Here is a 23,654-nt window from a genome sequence, read left to right as displayed (position 1 = left end):
GTGCCCAAGGGGGCTCCTGGGTGGTTCCGTTGGTTAGGCATCCGACTTGGGCTCAGGTCATGATCTCACAGTTTGTGAGTTCGAGCCTTGTGTCGGGCTCTGTGCTGACAGCTCAGAGCCTGGAGCCTGTTTCAGATTCTGTGTCTCTGTCTCTCTCTACTCCTCCCCTGCTCACACTGTCTGTCTGTCTCTGTCTCTCTCTCTCTCTGTCTCTGTCTCTCTCTCTCTCTCTCTCTCTCTCTCTCTCAAAAATAAATAAACATTAAGAAAGATTAAAACACTGAATCGTGCCCAAAATTTCTGGCTGTGCTTGACGTGGCCTGTGTTCCATCTGTGGATATCAATGGTCTACCAGTGATTCTTCAGGCTGGAGCCAACAGTTGAGGAAGAGAAGCTGTGGTCTCCGTCTAACATGGTGTTATTAATGCATCCTCCAGAGGAGCAGCTCTGGGTGATTCTCCCCCTGGCGACAGACTTGGCTCATGCACAGCTTTGTTATCTCCACAAGTCAGTGGGACAAGCCTGGAAGATCTGGGGCAGGCCCAGGAGAGAGTCTCAGATGGGACTGTGGGGGCCTGATTTTCCTCAGCTCTGTGGAGTCCATCTGGCAAGCAAGATCCTGGCCTACGGAATCGGCCTTCCCTCCACACTGCAGAAGAGGCAGTGAACCAGCATGTAAAGCACTTGTCACAGCAGCCCTGACATTTTCCTAAAGAATTATTATTTTTTGAAGTTTATTTATTTATTTATGTTGAAGGGGGGGCAGAGAGAGGCAGTGGGGGGGGGGGGGGGAGGAGAGGGGATCCCAAGCAGGCTCCACGCTGCCAGCACGGAGCCCAGCGTGGGGCTCGAACATGCGAACCGTGAGATCGCGACCTGGGCTGAGATCAAGAGTCAGACGTGTACCCGACTGAGCCACCCAGGCGCCCCATTCCGAGAGGATTATTATGTGATGAGGCTGTAACTGGGTGAAAACTGGGTATTTCAGGACAGAGCACCCACGTCGTACAACCGTGGGGAGGCGCCAGGTGTCTCAGAGTTGAGGAATCCAGCGGGGCTCCTTCTCGATTGGGCGATACCTACCTACAGGCATCCGTCCTGCAGGCACTCCGTCTGCCATTACAGTTGTTCCCAGCTGGTGTCCCTTCTGGTCAGTTGGGGCCCAGACTGCCGGACACTTGGATTATCACCCCCGCTTCATGAATGGCATCGGCTACACAACAGGTAAACCTGAGCTTCGAGGTGCTAGTTTGGCAGCTCCCTGGTCTTCTGAAAGGTGCCAACAGCCCGGGAAGAGGGGGCCCAGAACCTACCTTGAGTGCAGCCTTTCCACAGAGCCAAAAGGGAGAATGGTGGCGTCCCATCTGCAAAGCCACCCTAAGGGTTTCAACGGGGCTTGGAAAAAGTCAGAGGGGCCACCAGGAGGTGACGATGGGAAATGTAGGCATAACCCCTGGATGCAGAGAGAATGGATGAACCACCTGTGGCCAGTATGAAGGCACCCTTACCTGCAGAATCTTCCTCACTCACCTCTTGGCCCCTTTCAGTTCTGCTGACGTGGTCATAGTCACATATGGCCAACGCGACTAAATAAGTTGGCATGTGGGGAGTGGTGGAAAAGGTGGTAATGGTCCACAAGCTTCCATTCACGTCTCTTTTTTCAGACTGACCTACGGAAATCGGTTTTAGTCCAAATCACTGTTAAACCTAAGCAGTAATAGCTACCTTTGAAACAATGTGTGGAGTTGACTGTCACCCATAGTCTAGCAGTGTGGATTTCTGCACCCCTAAGCCTGTCAAAACCACTTAATAAAGTGAAATAAGTCAGGGAAAGACAAACACCATACAATTTCACCGACATGTGAAATTTAAAAGGCAAAACACATGAACAACAACAACAAAAAAGCACAGACTCAGGAATACAGAGAATAAAATGGTGGTTGCCAATGGGGAGGGGGCTAGGGAGATGAGCAAAATGGGTAAAGGAGATTAAGATCTACAAACTTCTAGGTTATAAAACCAATTCCATGGGGAAAAATGTACAGCATAGAGAAGTCTGTCATTAACAGTCCTAACTTTAGGGGTGCCTGGGTGGCTCAGTCGGTTGAGCGTCCGACTTGGGCTCAGGTCATGATCTCGTGGTGAGTTCAAGCCCCGCGTCGGGCTCTGTGCTGATAGCTCAGAGCCTGGAGCCTGCTTTAGATTCTGTGTCTCCCCCCCCTCCCCTGAATGTGTGTTTCTCTCTCTCTCTCTCTCTCTCTCTCTCTCTCTCAAAAATAAATAAAGATTAAAAAAAATAAAAGTCCTAACTTTGTATGGTAAGCATTGCATAATATTACATAATTGTTGAATCACTATGGTATACACCTGCAACCAATGTAATCTTGTACGTCAACTGTACTTCAATTAAAAACAAACAAACAATGGGCACCTGGGTGGCTCAGTAGGTTAAGCATCTGACTCTTGATTTCATCTCAAGTCACAATCTCATGGTTAGTGAGATCGAGCACTACATCTGGCTCTGCGTTGATAGGGTGGAGCCTGCTTGGGATTCTCTTCTCTCTCTCTCTGCCCTTGCCCCACTTGTGCTGTCTCTCTCTCTCTCAAAATAAATAAATAGACATTTAAAAACAAACCGCGTTAGGAAGGTCTAAGGACAGCCTCTTTGCTCCGAATCAGTATCTTGAATAACACGGTCTTGACTGAGGACCTAATCCATGGGCACCTCAAGTGACGCCCACCACCCATCTCTCATCTTTTCCATCTACTTCTACTGTTTCATTGACCAGGCCACCTCTCATGATGCTTAATCTAGAGCCTATGACAGGTCATGGAAGGATAATTTTGCCATTGCTAGGTTTCAGCGAGATCTTCAGTAGAGGCAAGCTGGGCCTTCAAAGCCGAGGGCAGGTATTTGATGTGAATTAGCCTGGCAAACATTAACAGGGCAGTGGTGGGGACCATGGCAAGTCTGGGGGGGAGGCGTCTGCAGGGGACAGTCTCTTGTGAGCTGTAACTATTGCTGTCACAAAGGAGCTGCAGGCCCTGCGTTGTTAGATCTTCTAAGTTTACAAGGGAGTAAAAATCTTGATGTTTATGAGAAATCTCTGGATTTTTAAAAGTTCAATCAGAAGGAAAAAAAAAAATCATGCGAGCCAAATGAAACACATCTGTGTACCAGATTCAGCCTAAGTCCGCGAGCTTATCACTAACGATCAATGTTGAAGCCCAAACTAGTGGGCAGACAGGCTACCAAAGTAGAACGAAATGGCGTCCCCAGATTCCTGTGCAAAAAGAATCAGGACTTGCCATCTCTAAAATGTGGGTGCTGATACGTACCCCATGTGACTGCTCTCCCTAATTATAATACGCTACCAACACACGGCCTAGAAAAGCCATTGCTATAAAAGCTATTAAAGAGTTAAATACATATGTATGTGCGAGTATACACATATATCTGTAGGTCCATATATATGCACACTATTGTAATTAACATATTCACACATACCATGACAGGAAATCTTACTTACCTAGCTTTGGCATATTGGAAAGGGCCCCATAGCTTGGATGATGAATAATTGTAATATTAAAGGTTGCCTTTAGAGCTGGCTCATCAAAACAAGGAAAAACGCTCCTGGCAAATGTTGGCTCCATCTGAGATGCTAACAGGGCCCTGTAACACATTTGGGGGGGAAAAACCCCTATTTATTTTTATTTCAGGTTAGTGGACACACACACAAAAATATTGAGGGATGATGGCTTGTAATTATATTCAGGAAGGAGCTAGAACATTTCCCCTCATCTTCCGCACTGCCTTCCAGTTAAAACACACACGCTCCCAAGGCTCACCGCACCTTGCAATTCTTGTAAGACCTAAAATACAAAAGACCTATTTAATTTTCAACCACAAAATACTATTTACTTCATTACATCATATGCCTTTAAAACCTTCTGCAAACAAAATAGGAACAAATATAGCAAATATGCAATGGCAGGCTTTTGAGAACCAAGTATTTTTTTAAACTAGGATTTCTTTTTGGGGAACGGACTATTGCTTTCATCTTCCACCAAAGTGTAAGCAGTGTCTGCTGAAGAATGCATTTTTTTAAACATTTTCTTAAAGTTTATTTATTTATTTTAAGAGAGAGAGAGAAAGCTCGAATTGGGGAAGGGCAGAGAGAGAGAGAGAGAGAGAGAGAGAGAGAGAGAGAAGGAGAGAGAATCCCAGGCAGGCTCCACACTGTGAGTGCAGAGCCTGATGTGGGGCTCAAATTCACGAACCGTGGGATCATGACCTGAGCTGAAGTCAGATGCTTAAGTGACTGAGCCACCCAGGCACCCCAAGAATGTCCACATTTTTATCTTTTTCTCACCTGTTCTTCCGGGTTGAAAACTTAGAAAATGTTTCATTTTGCACCCTCTTGGGGGTAAACAATACAGGTGCGTGTCAAGTGCAAAAGACAATTTTTGTTTCCAGGTGGGTAGATTTATCAAATCACTTCTGCTCCTTCCCCCCATCTCCATGGAAAATTTTTTTAAAAGTGGCATTATCTCACAGTGCACTGGTGATTTATGGGGAATAGTTTAGGGTCAAGAGTGTCCTGAGCAAATGAGGAGATAGTCAGGTTCATTCTGTGTCAATGGGGCCTAAGTCTGACAGGACATGGGGCCTAGCTAACAACTCTCCTCAGAATAAACCTGTGGAATCACTAAGACTCAGTCACCTGGGGTGGGGGGGTTCCTGAGCGGCTCATTCAATTAAGCATCTGCCTTTGGCTTAGGTCATGATCTCACAGTGCACTAGTTCGAGACCCACATTGGGCTCTCTGCTGTCAGCATGGAGCCCTCTTCAGATCCTCTGTCCCCCTCTCTCCCTGCCCCTCCCCTCCTAGCTCACTCTCTCTCTCTCTTTCTGAAAGAAAGACAGACAGACTTAGAGACTTGGGAACCTGTTTTGGGAGGACAACTGTGGATGCTAATTCTTTTTTTCTCTCCTAAGACCCTGAGACTTAGTGTCCCTGATGCATTTACTCTTACTTCAGGCCCAGCTCTTAGATAAGTAACAGGGCAATTCAACAGGGTGCCACAAGAGAGTATGGTCCCTCCGTCACCACCACCCACCCCTGGGATCCCTCCTCTACCACGATAAGGCCTCTACTCACATGAAAATTCACAGGCAACCATCAGCACGTTCAAAAGCCAGCCACAGTCAGCTAACTGGATGTGTTCATCACCTCACTGTGACAAAAGTGTAATTTTCAACAAGCCTTCCCTACTTGCAGCTTCCCACTGTACGTTGCTCTTGCTTGCATGGACTGGAAGGTGGCCTGTGAACTCTGATACCAGCCACTTTGTCTGCAGGACTCTGTTCCATCTCCTGCTAGCTGAGTAATCCTGGACAGGTCCCACATTCCTGCCAAGCCTCAGTTTCCCCATCCAGAAAGCAATGGCACTACCAACCTTTTATTGCTGTTTGAGCTTTCACATTATTAGTAGTTGAATGTATCAACAAACCACCTCTGAATTCTGCTATATTCCTTGCAACCTCACAAACTGCTCTCCACGTAGATGAACTATAGAATTCAAGGAGACGGGGCGCCTGGGTGGCTCAGTCGGTTAAGCGTCTGACTTCAGCTCAGGTTATGATCTTGTGGTTCATGAATTCGGGCTCCCCATGGGGCTCTGTGCTGACAGCTCAGAGCCTGGAGCCTGCTTCAGATTCTGTGTTTCCCTCTCTCTCTGCCCTTCTCTCACTTGAGCTCGCTCTCAAAAATAAACATTAAAAAAATTTTAATATTAATTATTTTGAGAGAGAGAGAGAGAGAGAGTGAGCATGAGTGGTGTAGGGTCAGAGAGAGAGAATCCACGCTGTCAGTGCAGAGCCTGATACGGTGCTTGATCTCACGAACCATGAGATCATGACCTGAGCAGAAACCAAGAGCTGGGACACCTAACAAACTAAGCTACCGAGGTGCCCCCCAAAATGGATTCTAACAGGGATAAAGACATCCAACAGAATTGAAAAAGGAGCCCCTGAGGTGACCATGACTGAGTCATCTAGGGTTGGGAGAAACAGCCCCCTTGGAAGTTCATGCCTGGCCTCCATGAGGCCTGTGGGCTCCCTGGAATTGTAGGTCATTTTGTACTAATGGTAATAAATTAGCCTGAAAAAGTATAATGTAGAGTGAAAAAGCACAGCCAATTTTATAAAACGTGCTTATCCATCTGGAAAGCCACCACATGCCTATTGTTTTTGTAATAGAAACTATAAAACATAAAGCTTGGTAACATCTCCACTACCATGACCTCACAAAGCATAGGCCTCTCAAGGAATCTACAAGGTCAGGAGAGAAAATCAGACTCTTCAAGGAAGTGGGAAAGTTTTAACCTTCTCAAAGGGGGCTACAGGTTCAAAAAGGCTAAGAGACATCAGCGCAGAGAGCCACCACTTGAAGCAAATAGCAAGCAAGTGCCTCCCTATTCCATGATTCAGGCCTCTTGAGAGGTGAAATAGAAGAAACTCTTGGATTTTACTCAACTATTTCCCTCCCTGGTTTTATACAAACAAACAAAAAGGGAAAAAAGTCCCTACAACACATAGCCCTTCTGGCTCACAGTCCTAACTACAAAGGTCAGGGCCAGCCAGCAACACACACGATCTGGTTATGCCACATCTGGGAACTCAACACTGGTATTTATTTCCCTTCTCTCCCTCTCTCTCTCTCTCTCTCTCTCTCTCTCTCTCTCTCTCTGCTTTGGATTCAAGCAACCCTGTAAAGATATCTTGACCTCAGAAAATAGAACCATCCACCCTCTGTTCCCTTCAAACCTCGCCGAAACATGCTATTATGGTGCCTGACAAGTCTGGGTTTAGCGCGGTCAGTTGGTGAGGGAGTTAATTTGGGACAATTTGTCCCGTAGCGGCTCAGTATTGCAAAGCCACTCTCCTGCCCTCTTGTGTGGCCAGGGAATCATGAGCTCACCACTTTCTTGTGCTAGAAGAGGGCTTAGGGGTCAAGACCACATGATATCCTTTGGGATCCATCTACTGCCATATAAAAAATATCCACTCATTCATTCCAAATCATTGTATGAACTCTGCCTACAGCTCTAGCTAGCAAGTGCTACATGACATAACTGGTCAAGGGTTAAATAAGACCGGAAAGCCTCTCTCCCCAAGTTGTTTTTACACAACAACACCCTCAGAAATCAAAATGTTTTAGTAAAGACGGATGTTACACCACTGGACTGTGGTTCAAGGATTGGCCCATGAATCATGTTTGTTTATTACTTGTATCTAGGATCTTAAAGTTGAAGTTTCCACCAGGCAACAAAACACAATAGACGTGAAATCCCAGAGAGAGGTGCCAAACCACCTTATGAAAGTAGATGGCCTTGAGAACCTGGGGCCCTTCTGGGGCCTCTGGGCTCCACCAAAAACATATGGAAGGAAGGTCAGGCAACAGAGGCCAGAGATGAGAGGAGAGATTTCTAGGTCGGGGGGGGGGGAGGTGGTGCGGGTTAGCCAAGCTTCTTGATCTCAGCGTGCTGGGAGGAGGGAAACCCCCGAACTGGGGTGAGCCATGAGGGAGAAGATCCCTCAGAGAGCAGAAGCAGAGAGACTCAGAGCCTGGTACCCAGCTTACTGCTGGGAAAGCCGAAATTGACCCTGGTCGGAATTGAACTCCCACCAGTGGGAATGTAAAAGGCAAAAGGAAAGGCGTTGGAGGCGGAACCAGAAGAATACTCTGGCCTTGGGACCCACGTGAGCCCCAGGCCAGGGATTAGGAGTGTTCCTTGGAACAGCTGTGGGCCCTGAGACGCGGACTGAGCCAGGACGGGGACTGACTTGGGTTCTGTCCAACAGGGCCCACCTGCATGAAACTAGAAGAGCTTGGAGATGCACTCCTCCATGTCTAGGGGCTGAGGAAGGAGTCACTAATGACCACCAGAATGGAGAACTAGAGGCAGCATTCTGCAGGGCAAAGAACATTGTAGTAGAAAGGGAAACAGTGAGAAAATGACATCTCAAGGGAAAAAAGGTATGTGCTAGGCCAGAGTCAGGCCAAACAGCAAGAGTGCTGGCTCAGGTGAGAACTGCCCTACGTGTCACCTCTCCATGTCTCCCCCAGACCCACCGGACCTGGTCGGGGTATAGAAGCAGCTCTCAAGATAAAGGGCGGGGGGGGGGGGGGCTAGAACCCTGAGGTGGAGAAAGGGAAGGAAGCACCACTACCCCTGACCGACTGCAGGCTTCTAACCTGAAAGCCCACCCAAGCTTGGGGGAGTGAGGGTGGAGGGAGAGAAAGGGAGATTTAATAGCTAACTCAGTTCAAAGCTTTTAAAAGCTTTGACACAGGACTGGATGCTCAAATTTTTGCATCTGGACAGTGTTTGTGACTTAGGGAATGTAGCTCATCTGTCACCTAAGAATGAGCAGTAAATTATGGGGCTGTTAGAGTATTTAAGCAGGAACAGGAAAGATGATCTCTGAGACTAAATTGTAAAAGCACAGTGGGAGAAACACAGTCGAATTTTTACTGAACTGGGAGGTGTGCCTTTTCGATAGGCTGGTTACACTTGTTTGCAAAAGATACAGGATCTGAATCTTTGATGAGCAAAACCATCTCCCAGAGAAGACAGCTGGGCCCCGTGAGACATGCGGGCTCAATACCTCTATAGGATAATGAAATGACCTCTTTTATCTGTGACACCAGTGAGATCATGTGCTCGGTATTTGAGTTCGCTGACCTTGTTTGGATACTTCTAAATTCTTTCCTAATATTGCTCAAATTTCTCTCTTGTGTGTCATTCTCTGAGGCTGGTGCCAGATTTCCTAGCATAAACAGCAACTGGAAGGACGTCTTTTCCAGTTCTCTGTTCATTCTTTCTACACCTGCACATGCTGATGGATTTTAATCACGCGGTTCTCCCCTTAACGGGTCCCAGATAAAAATCCTAATTTTCTCCAGCCATTTCACACTAGTGAGCCGCCCTCATCTCTTAATTTTCCTACTCTCATTCCCCTGAATACCTCCCTGTTCTACCTTATATTTTATACAGGACATGGCATGATTGGAAATGCAACAAGTATTCTTAAAGGACACTTTGAACAACAATGGGATTACAAATTCTTTCTTTCACTGAATTTCCAAAGTGGAAGAGACCTTGGAGAGTCCCATCTCAATTTATAGATGTGGAAGCTGGCACCCCGGGAATTTATATAACTGGTTAGACAACTAGGAAGTGGCAGGGGTTGGGGGTAGTACCGGAACGAAGGCTCCAGCTTCCCAGCCTGGGGTCCTTTCCAGCTAGCTCCCTCTCCTGGGATCCTTTTAGGTGCTTTGTAGAACATCATGTAATAGAAACTATGAGCAGACCAAGATATCATGAGGAAGAACTGAGGATTAACTTTATACTTAATAACATTACCAAATCTAGAGATGATGAGACTTCTGTAGTACCACAGGCTAGAATTAGCCTTCTGCTGAAAACTAAAAACTCTTATGAAATATATGAAACAACTGTTTCCAGACATTAGGTAACAGGAAGCACTGGACTGTGATTTCCAAGAGAAGAGAAACAAAAGATGTGAACTCTATAATCACCTCGCCTACCTGGATGTAATTTCTCAACTGCAGCACAAGGAAAGGGAACAAAAACAGAGTGCAGTGGTCTCGTTGAATTGAGGAGACTATGACTGATGCTCAGGGAGACATAGATAGCTAGAATCTTCAGGGCAGAAATCCAGAAATCTGCACAGAATCCACATAACCCCTCCTCACCCCGAGCCTTTGGTCAAATATTAACCTGTACTTTAAGAGGTCAAGCAAAGAAAGAACAGCTACCATGGAGAGGAAAGGTGAACAATTCCTGGAGCTCACACAATGCTAGGAATTGTTCCAATTCCCACAAGCCAGAGTACAGAAATTGCTAGAATAAATGGATTTCAACAGAGACCAGGAAGGTAATGCCTGAGCAGTGAACTAAAGTAGCCTTGGAGTAAAAGCAACTTTAATTTTTTTTTTAATTTATTTATTTATCTTGGGGGGGGGAGTGAAAGTCGGGGAGGAGCAGAGAGAGAGGGAGAGAGAGAATCCCAAGCAGGCTCCAACTGCCAGCATGGACCCCAACACGGGGCTTGAACCCACAAGCCATGAGATCATGACCTGAGCCAAAATCAAGCGTCAGATGCTTAACCAACTGATCCACCTATGTGCCCCTTTAGTGACTTTAGATGACTTTAGATCCATTCTCAAAGAACTTAAACACAAGACATGGGGGATCAAACAAGGATCAAGGTCACCAAATAACTTGTACACCTATCCAAAAAAGACCAGCATTCATTAAAGCAATGTAACAAAATGTGGCATTGAGCAACATAAACTTTGAAATGTCAGGCACGCAATAAAAAATGAGAAAATGCCCAAATATTTGGAAACAAAATAGCACAGTTCTACATAACCCATGATTCAAAGAAGAAATCAAAAGGGAAATTACAAAGTATGTGGAACTGGATGAAAATTTTAAAAGCAACATGACAATATTGGTGGCATGCCACTAATGCAGTAGTTACTGGAAATTTTATAGCACTAAATATTTATGTTAGAGAAGAAAAAAATACCTTAAATCACTTACCTTGCACCCACCTTAAGAAAATAGAAAAAGAAAAGGAAGCCCAAAGTAAGAAGAAGAAAGGAAATAATAAAGAATAATACATAAAGCATTGCAGTGAAAAACAAAAAAACAGTAGAGAAAATCATTGAAACAGATTAACAAAGTAGATAAATCTCAAGGCACACTGATCAAACTTATTGTCTGTCAGAAGTGGAAGAGACATTGGAGAACCCCATCCTTTTACTTACAAAAAGCTGAACACCCCGGAGTGTATGCCACTGGTTAGACAACTAGTAAGTGGCAGAGGTGATTTCACAACCAGGGCTTCAGCTCCCAAAAGAGAGAAGACACAAATGACCAATGTCAGGGGTGAGAGAAGTGACATCACTACAGATTCTACAGATATTAAAATAATAAAGGAATATTTTGAACATTAATTATACTTAAATTTGACAACTTTGACTAAATGGGCAAATTCCTTGAAAGATCCAAACAACCAAAGCTTGCTCATGAGGAAATAGATAACCTGAATAGCCCTCTATTCATTAAAAAAATTTAATTTGTAGTTTAAAACCATCCCACAAAAACAAACAAACAAACAAAAAAACCCTCGAGGCCCAGGTGGCTTCATTAGTGAAATTCAACCAAAAATTTAAGCAATAATCAATGCCAATTCCATATAAATTCTTCCCCCCAAATCAAAGAAACTTCTAAATGTATTCTTTGAAGGCAGTGTTACTCTGATACCAAAACAAGACAAAGAAAAAGAAACCCCATGAACAGGGATGCAAAAATTAAAACCAAAATTTTAGTAAATCAAATGCAACAAAATATAAAAAGGATAATACATCAAAACCTAGTAGTATATATCTTGCAAATGCAATGTTAATTTATCATTAGAAAATCAAGTAATGTAATTTGCCATATTAACAGGCTAAAAAAAGAAGAACCATATGATCATCTCAATAGATGCAGATAAAGCATTTGACAAATTCTGGCACCCAATCCGATAAAAACTCTCAGAAAACTAGAAACAGAAGGGAACTTCCTCAATCTGATACAGGGAATCTATAAAGAGAAGACGATGAACGAAGAGGAAGAGGAAGAGGAGGAGGAGAAGGAGAAGGGGAAGAGGAGGTGGAAGAAGAAGAGAAAGAAGAAAAACTACAGGAAAAAATCATACTTAGCAGTGCAAGACTGAATGCTTTCAGCTTATGATAAGGAAGAAAACAAGGATATCTGTACTTAACTACTTTTATCCAACATTGTATTGAGGCTCTAACCATGGAAGTAAAGCAGGGGAAAGACATAAAAGGCACTTAAAGTAACCAAAAAGTAAAACTCTTTTTATTCAAGACTATATAATCACTGATACAGAAAATTTAATGGAATTCTCAGTTTAGCTAAGCTACTCCATGGTATTGCTGCTTTGGCATCCATATTGTTTGGCCAAGCAGCCTTTAGGGGCCTTAACCTGACATTAGCCTCATACAAGTACATGCTCTAGACAACAGCCTGCAGAGTCACAGGTAAATACAAGCTCCTGATGTGACTCCTGATAAACCTTGTGATAAAGCCTTCCCCACCTGCAGGGCCATCCCTGCAAAGCTTAACAAAACCTCACTCTTTTTCAGTTGAATTACACAATCTGGCCATGGACTAAGAACCCCAAAGCACTCTGGCCATGAACCCTAATAAAGGCAGGCGCCCCAGCTCCTGGTGTTCTACCTATACCTTGCCTTGATCTCCCCATGTGACCCCTCAAGGTGTGCCATGTACTTCCTCCAGAGCCTAGGAATAATAAACTTCTCCATTTCAATTCCTTTGCGGTCTTTTGTTGAACCTTGGCTCACTATCTAACACCCCAAGGCTATGTAACATGTTAATTTAACAAAGACAAAACAGGAATTAACAAAAAAGCTGCTAAAGCTAAGAAGTGAGTTTAGTAAGGTGACAGCATAGAAACTCAATACACAAAAATTAACTAACAACAAACAATTGGAAATTGGAATTTTTTAAAATACCATGTATAATACGTTTAAAATATAAAATAGGGAAAATTTGATAAGGCATGTGCGAGATATGTACAGTTAAAGCTATAAAACCTTGCCAAGGGACATTAAAGAGGACCACAAATAAATAGGGAGATATATCATATTCATGGGTTAGAAGACTCAATATTTTAAAAGTTGAATTCTCCCCCATTGCTTTATAGATTCAGCACAATCTTAACCAAGATTTCAGCAGATGTTTTTGTTGGTAGAAAATGACAAGCTAATTCTAAAATTCATATGAAAACACAAAAGATCTAGAATAGCCTAAACAACTTTTAAAAAGAAAACAAAGTTGGTGATAAATATTATCAGGTTTCGAGATTTATTATAAAGCTTTAGCAATCAAGACACTGTGGAATTGGCATAAAGATATACAAATAAACCAATGAAGTAGAAGAGGAAATTCAAAAATACACCCTCCTATATATGGACAATTGATGTTTTACAAGGTATAAAGACAATTCAAAGAAGAAACAGTAGACTCTTCGGCAAATCGTATCAAAACCATTCAATATCTGTATGCAAAAAATTTAAAAATGACCTTCAATCCATATCTCATATCATATACCAAAATTAACTCAGGGGTGCCTGAGTGCTCAGTCAGTTAAGTGTCCAACTCTGGCTCAGGTCATGATCTCATGGCTCGTGGGTTCAAGCCCTGCATTGGCCCTCTTGCTGTCAGCACAGAGTCCACTTCAGACCCTCTGTTCCCCTCTCTCTTCCTGGCCTCCACTTGTGCTCTCTCTCTCTCTCAAAAATAAACATTTTTTAAAAATTACCTCAAAATGGATCATAGGTATAACTACAAAACCTAAAACTATGCAACTTGTAATAAAAGGCATAGGAGAAATTTTTTGTGAACTTTGTGTAGACAATGCTTTTTTAGATACAATGCTAAAAGGCTGATACATAAAAGAAAAAAATGATAAATTGGACTTCATCAAGATAGAAAGCTTTTGCTTTCAAAGATGCTATTAAGAAAATAAAAACACAAACCACAGACTGAGAAAATATTTGCAAATTATATGTTTGAGAAAAGACCCTTTAAAAATTCAACAATAACAAAACAACAAAAATGGACAAAAGATTTTAACAGACATTTTGCTAAGATACATGGATGACAAGTGCAGGAACTGATGCGCATTATTAGTCATTAGGGAAATACAAATTAAAACTGCAGTGAGAGTCACCTATTAGAAGGGCTAAAATGAGAAAGCCTGCTGGCAATACCAAGTGTTGATGAAGATAAACAACTAGAATTCTCCTATAGTATTGATGAAAATGTAAAATAGTAAAAATATTTGGAAAATAATTTTATAATTTTTTAAGAAATTAAACACCTACCTACTGTATTTTCCAGTCATCCACTCCACTAGTTATTTACTGGAAAAAAAAAAGGAATTCACACAAAGAATTCATACACAGACTGATACATGAATACTTCTCAAATCTTTGTGTATAATAGCCCAAGGAATCTACAAAAAAAATTCCTAGACCTAGTAAGTGAGATGAGGAAGTCATAGGATATCAAAACAAACATACAAAATTCAGTATTTCCAGAGAGTAGCAACAATCATATGAAGACTCAAATTAAAAATACAATACCATTTACAATTGTTCAAATAAAATTAAGTGCTTAGGGGTTAGATACAGTTTCAATTGCCCAATTTGACCTTGGATTAGGAAACCCAAAGCACTCTACCCATGGGTAGAGTATAGGACTTGTATGGTGAAAACAATAAAATGCTTATGAAATAAATCAAAGATCTAAACAATGTACATACATACTATGTTCATGGATTGGCAGATTGAACATAGTAAAGAAAGGGAGAATAGGAGTAGAAAACAAAAATAGGAGCAAAGAGCAATGGCAATTAAAAAAAACAATAATGCATGTGATAAATATTAATTCAACTATATTAATACCAAAATCAGAGTGGTGCCTGGGTAGCTCAGTCCATTAAACATCCAACTTTGGCTCAGGCCATGATCTCATGGTTCATGGTTTGAGCCCTGTGTTGTGCTGACACCTCAGAGCCTGGAGTTTGCTTTGGATTTTGTGTCTCCCCCCCTCTCTGCTCCTCCCCTGCTCACACTCTGTCTCTCTCTCTCTCAAAAATAAGTAAACATTAAAAAAAAAAACAAGATCAGAAATGAAAAGGGAGACATCAGTACAGATCCCATGAACATTAAAAGGATAATAAGTACTATGAACAGCTCTATGTTCATAGATTTGGTAACCTAGATGAAATGGACCAACTCCCTAAAAGACATAATCTTCCAAAACACATAGGAAGACACAATCTGAATAAGCTTATATCTATTTTAAAAATTGAATCAAGAATTAATAACCTTCCAAAAAAGAAAGCACCAGGCCCAGATGGGTTCACTGGTGAATTCTACCAAATATTTAAGGAAAAAATGATAACAATTCTCTACAATTTCTTTCAGAGGATAGAAGCAAATACTTCCTAACACATCCTGTGAGGACAGCATTACCCTACTATCAAAACAAACACATTACAAAAAATGAAAATTATTGACCAACATCTCTCATGAACACAGATGCAAAAATTCTCAACAAAATATTAGCAAATTGAATCCAACAATGTATAAAAAGAATTGTATACCACAACCAAGTGGGATTTATCTCAGGTATACAAGACTGGTTCAACATTTGAAAAATAATTAATGTAATCCATCATATCAAGAGAGTAAATAAGAAAAAAATCACATGATCTGATTAATAGATGCAGGACAAGCATTTGCCAAAATCCAACATCTATTCATGGTTTAAAAAAAAAAAACACTCTCAGTAAAATAGGAATAGAAGGGAACTTACTCATCCTGAATTAAAGATTGCAAAAAAATCTACAGCTAACTTCACACTTACTGGTGAGAACTGAAGGCTTTCCCATTCAGGTCAAGTACAAGGCAAGGATGTGCCCTCTCACCATTCTTCAACATTGTGCTGGAAGTCCTTACTAATGCAGTAAGTCAGGAAAAGGAAATAAATGGTAGATAGATTGGGAGGGAAGAAACAAAACAGTCTTTAGTCATAGATGACATGACTGTCTACGTAGAAAATCCAAAAGAATTGACAAAGAAACTCCTGAAACTCATAAGCAATTATAGCAAGGTTGCAGTATACAAGACTAATACACAAAAGCCAATTGCTTTCCTACCTGCCAACAATTAAGTGAAATTTGAAATTAAAACCAGAATGCCATTTATATTAGTACTCCCCCCAAAAAATGAAATACTTAGGTATCTAACAAAATATATGCAAGATCTATACAAGGAAAAATAGAAAGCTTTGAAGAATGAAATTTTAAAAAGAACTAAATAAATGGGGAAAGATTCCATGTTCATAGATAGGATGACTCATATTATCAAGATGTCAGTTCTTACCAAATTAGTCTATAGATTCAATGCAATCACAACGAAAATCCTAGCAAGCTAAACTTGTGAATATCAATAAGCCAATTCTAAAATTTATATGGAGAGGTAAAAGACCCGGAATAGCCAACACAATATTGAAGGAGAAGAACAATGTTGGTAGATTGACACTATCTGACTTTAAGACTTACCAGAAAGCTACGGTAATCAAGAGTGTGATATTGCTGAAAGAACAGACAAATGGATCAATGAACAGAATAGCCCAGAAATAAACCCAAATACAGCCAACTGATCTTTGACAAAGGAGCAAAGGCAATGCAATGGAGCAGTGACCGTCTCTTCAACAAATGTTTCTGGAATACTAGATATTCACATGCAAAAAAATTGAATGTAGACACAAAACCTTACACCCTTCACAAAAATTAAGCTCATAAAGGGTCAAATTAACTCACAATGGGCCACTTTAAAATGTAAATGCAAAAACACAAAACTCCTACAAGGTAACACAGGAGAAAACCTATATGACCTTGAGTGTACTGATGTCTTTTTAGATACTACACCAAAGACATGATCCATGACAGAAATAATTGATAAGGGGGATTTCTTTAAAATTAAAGACTTCTGGGGTGCCCAGGTAACACAGTCAGGTAAGCTCTTGATCTCTGCTCAGGTCATGATCTCACGGTTTATGGGTTTGAGCCCTGCATCGGGCTCTGCACTGGTGGTGCCGTGTCTGCCTGGGATTCTGTCTTTCCTTCTCTCAGCCCTCCCCACTTGGGTTCTCTCTCTCTCTCTCTCTCTCTCTCTCTCTCTCTCAAAATAAATAAATAAACATAATAAAAATTTTTAATTAAAAACTTCTGCTCTGCAAAAGACATATAAAGAGAACGAGAAGACAAGCCACAGACTAGGAGAATATATTTGCAAAAGACATATCTGATAAAGGATGGTTACCTAAAATATGCAAAGAACTCTTAAAACACACAATAAGAAAACAACTCAATTTAAAAATGGGCCCAAACCCCAACAAACAACTCACCGAAGAAATTATACACATGACAAATAAGCACATTAAAAGGTGCTCCACATCATATGTCATCAGGGAAATGCAAATTAAAACAACAACAAGATACCACTATCGACTTATTAGAATGGCCAAAATCCAGAACGCTGACACCACCAAATGCTGGTGAGGATATGGAGTAACAAGCACTCTCATCCATTGTTGGTGGGAATATAAAATGGCGCAGCCACTTTGAAAGACAGTTTCGTGGCTTCTTGTACAACTAAGCACAGTCTTATCATATGACTCAGCAATTATGCTCGTTGGTATTTAACTAAAGAAAATTACCCGAAAGTTTTTGTCTACACAAGAATCTGCACAAAGATAGCAACTTTTTCAGAATCACCAAAACCTGAAGCAACGAAGATAGTTTTCAGTAGGTGAATACATAAATAAACAATGGTATACCCAGACAATAGAATACTATTCAGTGCTGAAAAGAAATGAACTATCAAGACATAAAGAGACATGAAGGAATCTCAAATGCATATTGCATAATATGATTCCAAATATAAGACATTCTAGAAAAGGCAATACGACAAAAACAAGAAAGATCAGTGATGGGGGCAAGGGATGAACAGGCAGATAACAGAGAATTTTTACGTCAGTTAAAGTACTCTGTATGATATTATAATGATATATGTCATTATACACTTGTCCAAACAGATAGAATGCATAACAGCAAGAGTGAACCCTATGGTAAACTATGGACTCTGGGTGATTATGGTATGCCAATATAGCTTCACCTTTGGTTAAAAAAAATATATCATTCTGGCGGGTGGTATTGATAATGGGGGAGGCCATGTAGGTGTAGGTGCAGGGGCTATATGGGAAATCTCCATACCTCCAATTTTGTTGTAAACCTAAAATTGCTCTAAAACAAAAGCCTTTTTAAGAAAGCATCCTTAGCCATGATACAAAAGCCTGGTCTATTTAAACAATTGATAAATCGGAAAAAAATAATAATAAAGAAATAATTGATAAATCGGACTTCATTTAATGAAAAACTTTTGCTCCCTGGCCTGGAGATGATTATCATTACTATTAAAGTTTTATTTATTTAAGTAATCTCTACATCCAACATGGGGCTCACGGCCCCGAGATTAAGAGTTGCATCCTTTTTTAGGGGCACGTAGGTGGCTCAGTTGACTAAGTGTTTGACTTGGGCCCAGGTCATGATCTCACAGTTCATGAGTTCTCTGCTGTCAGCACAGAGCCTACTTCGGATCCTGTGTTCCCCTCTGTCTGCTCCTCCTCTGCTCGAGTGCTCTCTCTCTCAAGAATAAACAAAGAGTTGCATCCTTTTCTAACTGAGTCAGCCAGGTGTTCCTGGAAGACCTTATTAAGATGAAAAAAAACAAGCTACAGACCAGGAGAACCCATTTGTAAACCACATATCTCACAACAGACTCAGATCTAGAATGTATAAAGAACTCTCAGAACTCAAAAGTAAACAAACAAACAATTCAATTAGAAAATGGGCAAAAGACATGAGGAGACATTTCATCAAAGGAGATATACAGATGCCAAGTAAGCATGAGAAAAAGCTGAACATCATGAGCCGTTGGAAAAATGCAAATTAGAACCACAATGAGGTATCACTACATACTCATCATGACAGCTAAAATAAAAAATAAAAACAGTGGTAAAAGCAAATGGTGGCTAAGCGGCAGAGAAACTATCATTCATACATTGTTGGTGGGAATGTAAATGGTACACTTTGGGAAGCAAGTTAGCAGTTTCTTGAAAACTAAATGTGAAACAACCGTATGACCCACCAATCGTGGAATCTGGGTGTTGATTCCAGAAAGATGAAAACTTGTGTTTGTCCAAAAACGTATACAAAATTGCTCATGGAAGCTTTGTTTGTAATAGGCAAACCTGGAAACAACCAAAATGTCCCCATGTAACAACTTCTCCCTGCCCCTGCCAGCTCCTAGCAACCTACATTCTACTTTCTGTCTCTGAATTTAACTACTCTAGGCACTTATACAATGCCCTCAAGGTTCATCTATGCTGTAGCATAGGTCAGAATCTCCTTCCTCTTTAAGGTGGAAGAATACTCCCTTTTACATATATACCGCCTTTTGTTCATCCATCCATCCATTGATGGGCATGCATTGCTTCCACCTGGTGGCCGTTTTGACTAATGTTGCTCTGAACATGCGTACGGATCTGGAATTTCTGAAGGTGTGCCCCAGGACTCTGTTTCATAAACTCCTCTGGTGACTCTAATATACTTTATTTATTTTTTAAATATGTTTTATTCTTATAATTTTTTTAATGTTTGTTTATTTTGAGAGAGAGACAGAGTACAAGAGGGGGATGGGGCAGAGAGACAGGGAAACACAGAATCTGAAGCAGGCTCCAGGCTCTGAGCTGTCAGCACAGAGCCCAACGCGGGGCTCCAACTCACGAGCTTCGAGATCATGACCTGAGCCAAAGTCCGATGCTCAACCAACTGAGCCACCTGGGCGCCCCTCTAATATACTTTAAAAGTTTGTGAACCACTACTCTAATTCAGGATTTCCTCACATGTAGATGGGCAAGGATTTGGGGTAGCCCTCACACACTATCATAGAGATCTGACTCACACATGAGAACGTCAGTCATTTTCAAATTTTATGAATCATTCTGGTAAGATCAAAAGAAAAACCTTGGTTTGGTGTTATTTCTCTTGAACACCTAGTTCCAATTTCCCTTTTTAAGAAAGAGAGAGCAGCCCATGGATTCAGAGGCATCGGATTCTTCAGCAGACAATAAAAGCAGGGAGAACTCAGTGACATTGTTTTTCATTGCATTGGTCGGTTGCATGACTATAAATTCCAAATGGTTTCTGACTTATGATAATAACGTAGCATTGCCTTTTAATGAATCTACTTATTATTTTTGTTTAAATTGAGCAATTTTTTTAAGCAAAAGAATATGGCCAGAGGTGTGTGAATAGGGCAAAACCTTGGGTAGCAATATGCCAGAGAATCAAGTCTGGGAAACACTGCTTCAAGGAACATTAACATTTGGAGTTTGCTCTCAACTTTTGGCACACGGAATGAGGAGAGCACCACACACTCACACACAGAAGCACACATCTAAGGCCCTCAGTGGATGGCTCCTACATGCAGACATGGGATGGCACCTGCCACATGCAGAAAGGCAGAGAGGCTTCCCCAGCAACCTCTTAAGCCAGAAAATCTTCACCCAAGCCTTAGAAGTGTGAGACAGCGATGCTCTTTGCACTTTCTGGAAGGGTTTTCTTTTTCTCTTCCCTTAGTGTTGAGTAGTAAAATTATTTAAAGGCTTCAGCCTGTCCAGACTGTGATAAGGGGTCACCAAACGAGAGGCAAACATGTTCAACCACTGGCAGCTGGGATTAGGCAGTTTGTGCCCCAGGTGGGGGCCCTCTTCTTCGACTCAGATCTACCTAGAACGTGGCAGGTTTCTCGCTTAGGTGACAAGAAGCTGCCCCTAACAGTTACACTGTGAGCTAACGACAGTAGCTGCCACTGCATGGACTGTGTGCCAGGCACCGACCTCTCTCTCGTTAATTCTCACAACGCCCTAAAAGCTGACACTCAGCTCCATTCCGTGAATGAGGCAATGAGCTCAGAGAGGTGAATAGACCGACTCAAGGCACACAGCTCAGACTCCGGTCTGCCGGGCTTCCAAAATCTGCTTCACCATAAGTCATCATTTTGTCCAAGTTCTTTGCGACCTTGGCTTCCAGCTCCACTGGCCGTTTGCTTTCCTTGCGGTTTGCAAAGCAGAGACCCAGGAGAACAACTCCTGAGCAACAGCCCCTTCAAGATGCCACAGTTTTGGAACTCTACATCGGTCTATGAACATCTGTGGGACTTGATTAGGATTTCTGCTTGTTTGAATTTTCATGTTCTCAAAATATGGTTTCTAGTTACCACTCGAGTTGGCCACACGATGGAAAAATGGAAAGGGGCCTTTCATTTCCCATATTTCTAGGGCAGTTCATCCAGGCCGTGGCCTTATTAGGAAAAAGGAAGAGATGGGTTAGCAGATGAAGATTTACTGGCTGACAGCAGAAAATACTGTCAGGTGTATGTGCAGTGGTCGTGTGTGTGTGTGTGTGTGTGTGTGTGTGTGTGTGTGTGTGTGTGTGTGTGTGTGTGTGTGTGTGTTTCCTCTAAAAATCTTGCATTCTGAAATACACAGTCACTGTAAAAGGTTTCTGGTGTCGGTAAGTCCCGTGACACATCATCCCAATGAGAAAGTTTCCAAAACTCTTTTTCAAGCACTGGTGCATTTTTGAAAACAAACAAACAAACAAACAAACCAAGCATACAGTCCTTAAAAACAAAAGTTACAGATTACACATCCGCTAAGGCAGCTTATTAAACTTATTTTAAAACCCCTGGCGTTTTGAAAACAGGGCAGGAGATGATTTAGGGGGTAATTTACTAGGTTCCTCTCCCCCAGAGAACATCTGAGAACATTTTCTCTAATAATAAAAGGCAAAGTACATGCAGTTGTGTAAACCGCAAATGCCCCACCAGTGCGTGAGTGAAGAAGCTTGCCAGCCTGGAGAAAGACCTTTCTGGTGTCTTCCGCAGAAATGATTTCCCCAGAGCTCTCCTGAGTTCAGTAGCGTGAAAAGAGTTCAGGGCGTGGAAAGAGGCAATTCTTGCGCTGGAAACATTCCGTGTGGAAGACATTATCCCAAATGAGTGTAAAGAGAACACATGTAAGCTGCGTGAGCTTGCAAACTCAGAGGGGAGGTCTCTTGTCACCGCTGTTAGTACTCCCCCCACCCCCACCCCCAGCGGAAGCAGCGTCCAGAGAGCCATTCAAAAAGCTTGGGAGGGGTGGGGGTGCTGCTGCTCACCCCCAAAACAAGACGCCTTCCCCAGGCAGGGGGTGGGAGGAGATGAATTAAAGGCGATTCTTAAATTTGGGAGAACCCTCAGCAAAAGAAATAAAAAATGAGAAGAGCACAGACGTGAGTCTGCCTGTTGCAAGAGTAGCATCTACGGAGCGCCCAGGGGAAAGGCAGAGCAGGGAGCTGAGCGCGGAGGGGCGCTGGGGGAGGGAACTTCGGCGACCGCGTGGGTGCGGCAGCCCCAGGCTTCCCCACCTCTACCCCCCAGAAATCCCCCGGTGGTCTCGTTAAAACGCAGAGTCTGATCCCTTTGATCGAGGTGGAGCGGGGGGAGATCTGCATTTCGGACGAGCTCCCAGATATTACAGCGACCGCCGGCCCGCGGACCAAACTGAATAGCAAGGGATTTGCCCCCTGTGGTGAAGCAAGCCCTCCTGGGTTAGAGCAGAAGCGGGGCTTTCTGAAGCCTTCGATCAACCTCTAGGGTAGTAGCGACCTTAGAAAAGCAAGGACAGAAACAAACTGGACGGGCAGGGACGGGGCTGAAAACTGGCCAGAGGCAGGACCACGGTCCGAGAGGCTTTATGACAAGCAGGGTCTCTGCAGGGCAGCGGGGGGTGGAGGCGCTCGCCTTTTGGCTCTGCAAGCAAGCGTCGCGAGGGGTGGGGGCTTTGCGGGGAAGCGCAGGAGACGCGCACTGGGACGCAGGTAGCAGCGGGACTCCCAGCTAGAGCGGGGGACCGGGGCCGGTCTGTCCTTACCTGCGCTCGCCCTGGTCCGTGTAGATGCTGAAGAAGAGCCCCTCCCTGAGGTCCCGGTACACCAGGCCCGAGAAACTGAGCTGCAGCTCATACCGGCTCCCGGGCTGCAGGGTCGCGCCGAGCTCCAGCACCATATACTGCATGTCGAAAGCGAACCACACGTCGTCCACGGGCACGCGACCCACCGCGCCGTCTCGGGGGCCAGAGGACAGAGGACCCCGCACCTCGGCGCTCTCGCAGTCCAGGAAGAGGCTGTGCAGCAGCAGCCGCGCGGTGGCCGCGGTGCAGCGCACGGTGATGTTCACGCGGCCGGTGAAGCTCAACGTCGGAGACTGGAACTCGTTCGGACGCAGCCGGGGCCACAGCTCCAGCTCATAGTGCAGAGGCATGAGCCAGGGCGGCAGGCGCAGCTGGTCCCAGGGGCCCGGGGGTCGCCAGTGGCCCGGGGTGGCCGTACCCGCCGGTTCACGAGTGGGGCGGGGCGGCCAGGTGGGCAGCTGCTCCTCCTGCGTGCCGCGCGGCGAGGACGCGGCGTCCGGGACCCCGCTGTGATGGAGGTCGGACGGCTGGACGCGCGCGCAGCGGCCGTACAGGGCGGCGAGCACCGCCAGCGCCAGCAGGAGCGCGGCGGCCAGCGCGGCCAGCATCAGGGCTACCGCGCGGCTCACGTAGAAGCCAGAGCTGGAAGGGGGCCCCATGGCTGGGGCCGGGGCGAGGGCCGGGCGACAGCCGGGAGACCTCGGCGGCTCAAATCGTGGCCCGGGTGCTCAGTGATGGGACCCCCTTCGCTCCTCTTCTCTGGACCGTCCCGCCTCCTCCTCCGCGAGGAGCTGGGGAGACAGGAGCGAACGGTTGGGACCACGGGTTCCCCCTCCCAGCTAATCAGATCCAGGTCCCTGCCCACCCACCCCCGC

The 23,654-nt window shown here is 43.7% G+C and overlaps 1 protein-coding gene across 1 annotated transcript in view; it reads right to left on the bottom strand.

The window, feature by feature from the left end:
• The window catches only part of LVRN (laeverin), a 74,525-nt gene extending 51,087 nt beyond the window's left edge, over positions 1–23,438 (bottom strand). Inside the window, exons 1-3 of the mRNA XM_047861644.1 lie at positions 22,741–23,438; positions 3,531–3,673; positions 1,531–1,670 (exon numbers count right to left, since the gene is read on the bottom strand). Coding sequence (XP_047717600.1) covers positions 1,531–1,670; positions 3,531–3,673; positions 22,741–23,438 — 981 coding nt within the window. The remainder of the gene's footprint in view (positions 1–1,530; positions 1,671–3,530; positions 3,674–22,740) is intronic.
• Between the last annotated feature and the right edge of the window lie 216 nt (positions 23,439–23,654).

The sequence above is a fragment of the Prionailurus viverrinus genome, chromosome A1 (genome assembly GCF_022837055.1).
Source record: "Prionailurus viverrinus isolate Anna chromosome A1, UM_Priviv_1.0, whole genome shotgun sequence".
NCBI classification, from domain to species: domain Eukaryota; kingdom Metazoa; phylum Chordata; class Mammalia; order Carnivora; family Felidae; genus Prionailurus; species Prionailurus viverrinus.
The sequence above is the reverse complement of the archived record's forward strand: the minus strand, read 5'-3'. Positions and strand labels throughout refer to the sequence as shown.